Here is a 9,065-nt window from a genome sequence, read left to right as displayed (position 1 = left end):
TTTCTAGCCCTCGTGGTTGTGATGAACTCTTCCGTGGCCCAAGTGAAGCCAATGCAGTGCTGTAGGCCCGCCTGCACTGACAGCTCCGAGTGGGGCCCTGCCCCCTTAATGTCACTGGGGTGTTGCTAGTAAAAAGAGATTGTGAAAATTTACACGTCAGCCTTAAGTATCGCCTTGCAGATCCTGTTATCCTTTCCAGACAGCCATCAAAGGCAGCAGCGTGAAGGCAGCTGGACAGGAAATGCTAAGGTAGGGAAAGCTAGGGAAGGGAGAGAAGCAATAGGAGCCCGCATGGGAGCAGCCAGTGTCGCAGCATTTAGGGAGAATAAATCTATCCTCACATTTATTATGGCAGCTAGGGACCGACAGACCCGGGCCGTGGTGCTAGGCCCTGTACATGCAGTAGCAGACGGCCATGGCCCTGCAGAGCTTACAGTCTAACTAGAGCAGACAGAGGCAGGGCAGAGGTAGGGCCAGGCCACAGCTGCAGCGTGAACACTGGGCTGGGACCGGCAGGGCTCCCTTCCTGGTGTAGGGGGTGTGGTTTAGGTTGGAGGGGATTAGCTAGCAGGAAAGGAACAAGGAGGAGGGTAAGGTGGCAGGGGGGAGTGATATGAAGGTGAAGGGGGGGCACTAGAACAGAGGGCAGCAGGGTGTTGGTGAGGCTGCCAGTCAGCACGAGGCAGGGAAAGTCCCAAGCACCCTGCGTTAGCTGGCTCTGCAGTGGCTCCTTGTGCTTTGCTGAGTCTCTGGCAGGCTCCTCCTGCAGTTTCTTGCCACATGCCAGGGGAAAGGGGGATGTCGCACGGATCCAACTGCTGGCACATTTCAGGGGGTGGGGGGAGCTGGTCCTGGCACCCTTGGTATGGGCTTGTCCTGGCCCGTGTTCCACAGGGCAGAGCCTAGCACCACTGATGACCCCAACCAGATCACCAGCCCCCTAGCTATGCTGTGCACAAGGCACAAAGGGCAGCGCTGAGCCAGGGGGGTTGAAATTTGCCCCCTTGTAGGATTCCTCTCTAATCACCAGGGAGGCAAGCAGGAAGGATGGGACATTGTTTCCTCATCGGTTCCAGTTGTATAGTCCAGGTTTGTTTCTCTAGTGGTTAAATGGGCAGCATGGACAGGGCACTGTCCTTCCTGACCACCGGGGGTGATGCTGTGCCTGGCACAAAGCAAGGACCCTGCAGATTGGTCATAGCCCTTGGCATCACCCAACTGGTTTCCTTAAGGGGTATCACCAGGGTGGGGGGCTCACTCTACCCAGCGCTCTCCCATTGCCAGCCAGGCCCCCAGCAGCTCTGCATGTCCAACTCCCTGGTGCACGTGGCAGTAACAACCTCAGTGCCCCATTGACGAGTCCTGGAGGTTGATGGGACCCAAGGGGCAGCATGATGCTCACCAGCCAGACGCTGGCCCATGTGCGCCCTTCTGGACCCTCTCCACTGGACACCTCCCAATTCCTTCCCAGAGACGGGACCATCACCGGCTGCCTTAGCTGGGGCAGGAGGGCCCAAGACAAACAGGCTCCCAGCAGACACACTTTCACCTCAGCCCCTTCGGTCTGGGAACAGAACTCCAAAGCTGCCTCTCTGCCCTAACCCTCCACCTGAGTGCCCCCCTCCCACCTCGCCCAACTGCCTGGACAAGCCCCTGTACACACTGGCGAATGCTGCCCAGCCTGCATGGCCTTGGCCTTTCGCCCCAACCAATGCCGTGGCAAGAGAAAGGAGCCAATGCCGGGATAAAAGTATAAACAGCCTTTATTTCAGCACAAAAATATCTCCCACGGGTCATCTCCCCATAGAAAATCTCAAGGCTTCCAAAATAGACACTTGGGGTTTGCAACTGCTCCTTTTACAAATTCAGTTACCAAGGTGAGAGGAGAGGCAGAGAAGATGGTGGCCTGCTCTGTGAGAACATTATTTGGGTCCCAGAGGGAGGGTATCCATTGCCCTGCGTGCCCCCCTTCAGAGCCCAATCCTGCCCCAGAGGTACAGGAACACGCTTGCCCGAGCAGCGCTAGCTGACTGTGCGAGGTCTGCGTCTACAACGCGAGTGGGCTCGAGTCCTGGGTGTTTAGAGCAGCTCTCCGAGGAGACACTGGAATCCACTTGGCCTGGAGGGGGCAAGTCCTCTCAGTTGGAAAGATCCTACCTTGTTTCCAAAGGCTCTGGGGAGGCTGATCTCAGCCCTCTGCTAGACACAGGTGTGTAAAATCTCTAGCCCCACCCCCTCACATCTGGTGATGACTGAGCCCCTGGCTGTGACCTGCAAACTACTCAAGAACAAACTGCTCCACCCCCGAGTAACTGGGACACTAGGAAGCGCACTGGGGCTGGTATTTCAGACTCCAGCGTGAGATGCTGACTGATGAACAGTCTGTACATTACCGGCGACGCACAGCCTGCTGCCAGGCCAGCCCAGCTTTACAACGGATGCAAAGGGCTGGTCACTAGCTCTCGTTTCTAGCAGTGGGTGAAGTACTAGGCCCAGCACTGTGCTAGCAGGGGAGCAGGGCCCGTGGAAGGGGATGCAGGAACAAGGCTTGCACTGACCAGAGGCCCAAAACCTCCTCTCCCAAGGCTGCTCCAGGAACCCGGGGGCTGGAGCAATGGCTGACCTGCAGCAGGCAGTCTCTGCCACCTCCAAGCCAGCCAAGATGGCATCTGGCTGTCCCATTGTCTCACCACCTGCAGCTGGCTCTCAGGGCAGTGTGATGAGCTGGTGCCCCAGACCTTTCAGCTGTCACGTTCCCTGCCCCCTCTGGGAACTGGCACCAGCAGCATCTTTCACTTGGCTGCTCTCAGTGCCAAGCAGTGTGAGTTCAGGCCAGACTTTCACACCCCAATTTGTAAAGGCTTCGCACGAGGTTGGGACCGCCACGCGGCGAGCTCAGGTGTGCCGATTGGCCAGCCACGGCTCCGCACACAGCGGCCCGGCCTTTCCCCTCAGCCACGGGGCATCCTTGCTGGGCAGGAGCTGAGCTCTGCGAGGCGGAGGTGGGGATGACTTCACGCTAAACCCCAGTCGTGCAGAGCCATTTCTTTCTTCCTGAGTCTACCCCCTGGAACCGGACACTGCTCCCTGCCCCGGCCTGACCCCATTAGATCTCACCGGGCTGCCCAGGAGTGGTGCGGCCGGGACGGGGCACAGACGGAAAAGCAGATCCGGCAGCAGCGGTTTGGTTCCAGTGATTTTATTTCTTATGGTCTCTGTGCATTTCGGCCCCACCTCCCTCTCGCCAGGAGCATGAGCTGCACCTCGGGCACCCACCCTGTGCTGCCGTCAATAAGTGGAGCCCAGGAGAGCGGGCACAATGGACAGGAGCTAGGGACAGAGGCTGCCTGACTGGGGCGAACCCCTCTCCAGGAGCAGGGGATTGTTTGTAAATGCTCCACTTCAGCCTCCCACATGGCATCACTTCATCCCATAAATATTCACAAGGCAGATCCCTCTTCCTTTCATCCCCCTGCCCCATCCCCCGGAGCCCCCTGCCTAAGGGAAGCCAGGCACAGGACGCCCAGGGTGACCCCCGCCTGGGAGAGACAAGAGGGCGTGAGAGGCGGGGGGTGGGGCTGCGTCATTTCGGAGATGCACAGCACAGGCAGTGCCAGGAGGGACTGTGCCCACAGGCTGGCCCAGGGTCGCAGACAGGCCCAGACATGCCACTGCCAAAACGGGCCAGCCGCACCCAGTCCCTGGCAGCCCGTTTGCTCAGTCGTCTGTGTGTGTCCGTGTCATCGGAGACCCGCCGAGCTGCAAGGCTGGGGCTGTGGAACTGGGGTACGTTGCTCCCTTCGCACGCAGGGTTAAAAGCCACCTCAGCTGTGGGCAGCGTTAAGACACTGGTCCCCAGATGGTGGCCCGTGGATCCAGGGAGCCTTTGCTTGGCAAGGTCCCTGCTAGAAGATACTGGACCAGGCCCTGCCAGCTCCCATGCCCGTGTCCCGGGTAAAGGCTCTGGTGCAGAGGAGGCCCAGGCGGAATGGACATTGGTCCATGGTGGCTGCAGATTGGGTCAGATCCACATGATTCTGGTTCCTGAAGTCCGGAGCACATATTCCAGGAGGCGGCGCGGGATGTGGAGGCGGCTCTGGCTTGTAATGTGCCGGCCGGGGGTTAGCAGTGGGACGTCTGCTGCCCAGCTTTGTAGCATGCTCACGCTCCCCCAGAGCACTGGGCTCGGCTTCCCCACCCCACTGCTCTCTAGCCTCAAAGCTGCTCCAAGGGCCCAGCGCGCAGAGGGGGGAAACCAGGAACCTGCCCAGCACCTGCTCCCTCGGGTGACAGGAGAGGAGGCTGCAGCGACGCCCAGCCGACACAGGGGACAGGCAGCCAGTAAAACAGGAACACGGCGACGGACAAGACGCACAATCAGGGGCTGGGCATTCGTGCCGAATGCACCAGATGGCATGGCAGCTTGCGGGGACCAGCTCCCTGCCGACGCCTCCAGGGGAACGGGGCTCACCACGGCAAAGCAACCGCCCCAGGAGCGTCATGTCTGCGCCAGGGACAGTTCCTCCAGCCCTTCCTTTCCTAGTCGGTATCTCGCCAGATCCTTCCTGGTCACCAGCCCGACCACCTGCAGGGAGGGAGGCAGAGGGACCAATGAGCGCCCCGCACAGCTCACCCCAGGGCGCGTGTCTGGTGGACAGAGACGCCGGCCCTGCGGTGATGGGCTCTGCCACAGCCAGCTGCCCCATATGGAACCGGGGAAACCACCAGGGCACTACGTTGCCCTGGAGCCGCCAGCCACTCACCTCATTGTGATTATCCACCACCACCAAGTGCCGCAGGCCCAGCGCCCGGAACAGCTTGAAGACCCTTGGCAGAGACGCCTCCTGCAACCCAGAGCAAGGCCGGGAGGTCAGAGAGCCCTGGAGGCTGCCGGTCATGGGGCCAAGCAGGGAGCACTGCCCTCATGGTGCCAGCCCCCCGGGAGGGCCTAGGGGGCTGAGCAGCCCCTTTGTAACAGGCTCTCATCCCCCCTTTCACGGGGCAGGGAGCCCCACTGGACTGAGCCCCACTCGCCCCGGGGGAGGGGTGTTTTCTTCCCATTCGGAGTGGGCCTGACTCGGCCCCTGGGAGGAGATCCCTGGCTCAGCCAAGCCGTGAGAGCAGCTCGGGCTCTGCCCGCCCTCGCCCCGCTGGGTCATTCCCAAAGCTGGATCTGCAGCGCCATGCCCTGCCCCCAGCAAGCCATACCTGGGGCACCGTGTAGGGCGACGGGTTCATGAACTCAGTCAGGTCCATCATGCATTCGCGCTCGTCCTGGGAGACGTGAATGGACTGGATGGGGGGGAAGCGGGGGTAGGCGTCCCGGAAATCCTTCAGCTTCAGCCGCCTCTGAACCAGGGTCAGGTTGGCTCTTTCCACAAAGACCTAGGAGAGGGGAGACCCTTGGTACAGGTGCCGTGGCTCCAAGCCGGCCAGGAGTGCCCTGCTCGGCTGCCGGGGGTCCTGACCTGGCAGATCAGCTGCCTCCCACCCCGACAGGTCGCACTCTGCTCCTGCAGCCCACCTCCCCACTAGCAGTGGCCAGCAACTGTCTACGGGCAGCAGGAATCCCAGCACTGCGCAGATCCAGTTAGTCTGGGGTAAAACTGGGCAGCTGCCACTTGATGGGGCGAGAACGGAATGAAGCAAACGGAGAAGCGTCCTTCGCCCCGGAACACCCCTTGGGCCAGCCCACTTCACTGCATCCCAGCACTGGGGCGCGGCAGGCAGGCCGACAGCCCCTGCGAGGGAGGCCGCGGGCTTCACCATACCGGTGGGCAGAGGGACGTGCCCCAGAGCTGGCAGAGCCGGGGACAGAACCCAATCTCCAGGCTCCCAGTCTGTTTGGCCAGGAGATTGTCTCCTTTGTGCAGAATGGTGCTCACAAGCATTTCCTAGCGGACGGTGGGTCCACCCCACAGCACCGACATGCTCGGCTTGCCCTTGGGCAGCGAGTCAGGGGGACCCTTCACCACCTGTAGGAACAGCAGCCCACCGACAGAGAGCTGGCGACCCGCCTAGCTACAGCCTGCCCCGCTCAACAGCAGCGGGGGAGAGGAGCCAGGAGCTGCCACGGGAAGTGATGGGCATCATGCCCAGTGGTACCTGGGCATCCAGGACAGTTTAGCCCCTGCAATACGACAGGGAAGGGGAGTCCGGTTCCTGGTTCATTGAACCAGGCTGATGCCACCTCCCTGAGCTAGCCCCGGGCAGAGGACAGGAGAGGGGCTGGGCCGGACGCACCCCACTAGAGGGACAGAGGGGGTCACATCCAACGGTGCCCGTCCAGGCCATTACAGCGAGTCCCCTGGGAGGAGAAAGGCTCCCGATCGCACAGAGTCATTTACCTTGTGCTTCAGGAGAACAATCAATTGGGAGCGCAGGATCAGGCCTCGCAGTCCCGCCACCTGCAAGAGAGTGTGCCAGGCATGGGCAGGGGCCGAGGAGAGCTCAGCAATCAGCCCGACGGGCTAGAGACAGGCCCTGGCTGCTCATCGCCCCAAGGTTACAAGCAGGCAGGCCTATGGGAATGCAGAGCTGAGAGCCCCAGGGTGGGCATACGCCACGCAGTGTCCAGCCCCGGGGACGGCAAGAGGCCGCCATACGGCAGCAATTCAGCACGAGCGGGGTGGAGGACTTGGTTTGCTGTCCTCAGGGGCGTCAAAGAGCGTCTGGGTACCCCAGGAAAGGGCAAGGGGGGAGGTGGGGAACTCAGGGGCTGGGATCAGCGGGGAATGCCGGTTTTTGACAGAGAGTCAGGGTTTGCTCCCCAGTGCCAGCTGGTGCAAGATGCTAGCATGCAGGGCCATGCATCACCAAGGCTTTGGCAATAGGACACATGTTGCTGCGTGCACCTTGGGGCTAGCTGGGGAGTGGGGCGTTCTCCTGGTGTTTACCCCCCCCCAAGACACACGTGCCCGGCCACGGCACCTCTGAACAGTGCTGGCACTTTGGGTCACCCCCATACCACCCCCTTGGCTCCTGGCTGCCAGCCAGCAGGTCAAGGGGCCCATCAGTGGAGGACGCACTGGGGAGTCCTAGCTAGAGATGAGGAAGGTGTGACCGTCTCCCCGGAGACGACTGAGCCCCAGCCAGCTCAGCAAGGTCCTGCAGCTTCTCCCCATCACTGCTCACGCTGGGTTGGCTTCACTGGTGGCAGCAGCAATGGTGGGAGCTGCAGGCAGAGAAGCCTCCAGCCTGAGAGCACCAGGTCGGTGCAGAGAACCACGCCAGGAGCAGCCAGTGCCCATGAACCCAGGGCTCCTAGGGCACCACGGGGGCTGGGCCGGTGTGCACATGGGAGGAGGCTTGGGGAAGGCCCCCTAGCGCCCACAAGGGTCAGGGAGATGTCACTGCAGCTGCCAGGTCTCCGGCCGGCTGGGGCCCTGCGCTGGCAGCCAAATATTGGCCCGATTCAGCGGTTTGGGCTGCACCCCAAGCGCGGCAGAGTGGCCCAACCCCCACCCCCATTGTGGGTGTTACTTCAGCTGCCCATGGTCCTGGGGCAAGGCCGGCGGCTGGCCAGTGGTCTGCCCACCTGCGTGGGGTCCGGGCTGCTCTCTACCACGGGAAAGCCGTTGTGGTTGGATGATGTGTCGCTGAGGATGTCCACGACCGTCCCCACCTTCTCAATCCTCCTTAGGCAGGTCACGGGCGCGCTCATCACCTCCCTGCAGGGGACAGAGCGCCTGGTGACAGGGGGCTGGGACTAGCCTCTTCCCCACTGGTGGAGGGGCGGGGGGAGGGGAAGTGTGCTGCCCGGCCCAGACAGAGGGCAGTGCCCAACACCCCAGCCAAAAGCCGACTCCCCACCCTAAACCAGGCAGGGCCCTGGTCCCCACACTATCACGTGGACCTTATTTAACTTGCTAGGCAGGCCAGGTTCTTCCTTTAGGTCTGCAGCTCCTTTCGAGTTCCCTACATTCTCCCCATGCTACGGCCCAGGAGAGCCACTTAGCAGCAGCCTTCCAGTGTCCCAGAGTTTAAGGTCAGATCGGGGATCTAGTCTGCTCTCCTGCACAGCCAGGGCCAGATGCAGTTACCCCTGCGCTGAGCCCAGACACCCTAGCTAGACCGAAGACTAAGCGGTCATGTGCACAAGCAGAGAACAGGAGGGGCTGAGGTGCCACCAGTGCCTGGGACCCCTGCCAAGGCAGGGAATTTGGTTGGGGAGACATGCCCAGATCCCAGCCAGTGCCCCATGCTGCAGAAAAAGGGGATAAACCCCCAAGGTCGCAGCCAATCTGACCACAGCCACAAATAACCCCCAAAGGAACACTACGTTAGCTAGCATAACGGGACAAACAGGAAAGCGGCCGGAGGGGTCCGCACATGGCACAGCTGCCCTCGCTGTGATCTGCCCTCCCCAGGGCCTGGCAGGCTCTGTGCACAAACCCGTCTCTATGGGTTTGTCTCTGGATGAAAGCGGCTCCAGACAGCTACTTTCCTTCGCCTGTCACTAGGGGGCAGCCTCTACTTCTAGAAACCAGACACTATCCAGCGAGCGGACGCAGGCCCGGGCATCCGATGGGCAGCAGTGACTGAGAACCCAGCTCCACCCCGCTCCATAGAGCGCTGTGCGGGCTCTCCCTTTGGGGAGTCTGCCCAGCCCTGGCACCACCTCTCCTCCCCTAGGAGTTTTCTACTCACAGGAACCTCCCAGATCCCAGGCAGCGAGTACCACGCGCACAGCCCTGCAGCCTGAGAGAGGCCTCGCCCCCACGCCGCTCTTACGCCTGCCACCAGTCCGAGTTGGGCGCTGGGGAGGCAGACCCCCTTCGCAGGGAATACAACCCCCTGGGTTCTGAAGCAGTCACTCAGCTAATAAGAATTGGCTGACACCCAGACACCATCAGACCGTCCAGAGCTCTGTCTCTGTGGCCCTGGGTCCGGCAGTGGGGGGCCCTGTATCAGTCCCAATCCCCAGAACCCCTTGCCACTCTGCCCCCTTCCCTTTCTAATCAAACTGTCCAAGAAGTGGTAAGAGAGTTCAGGTTCGTCCTGGTGCCACTGCACTAACGTGGGGTGGGGCAGGACGGGACAGACCCACCAGACCTATTGGCAGA

At 61.5% G+C, this 9,065-nt stretch overlaps 1 protein-coding gene across 1 annotated transcript in view; it reads right to left on the bottom strand.

Moving 5' to 3' along the window:
* Nucleotides 1-1,745: 1,745 nt before the first annotated feature.
* The window catches only part of CLCN7 (chloride voltage-gated channel 7), a 50,282-nt gene continuing 42,962 nt past the window's right edge, over nt 1,746-9,065 (bottom strand). Inside the window, exons 21-25 of the mRNA XM_005294414.5 lie at nt 7,538-7,670; nt 6,348-6,407; nt 5,209-5,385; nt 4,764-4,844; nt 1,746-4,585 (exon numbers count right to left, since the gene is read on the bottom strand). Of these exons, the coding sequence (XP_005294471.4) occupies nt 4,499-4,585; nt 4,764-4,844; nt 5,209-5,385; nt 6,348-6,407; nt 7,538-7,670 (538 nt within the window). The 3' untranslated portion in view covers nt 1,746-4,498. The remainder of the gene's footprint in view (nt 4,586-4,763; nt 4,845-5,208; nt 5,386-6,347; nt 6,408-7,537; nt 7,671-9,065) is intronic.

This window comes from Chrysemys picta, chromosome 10, assembly GCF_011386835.1.
Source record: "Chrysemys picta bellii isolate R12L10 chromosome 10, ASM1138683v2, whole genome shotgun sequence".
NCBI classification, from domain to species: Eukaryota; Metazoa; Chordata; order Testudines; family Emydidae; genus Chrysemys; species Chrysemys picta.
Note: the sequence above shows the minus strand (reverse complement) of the source record. Positions and strands in the feature narration are given on the sequence as shown.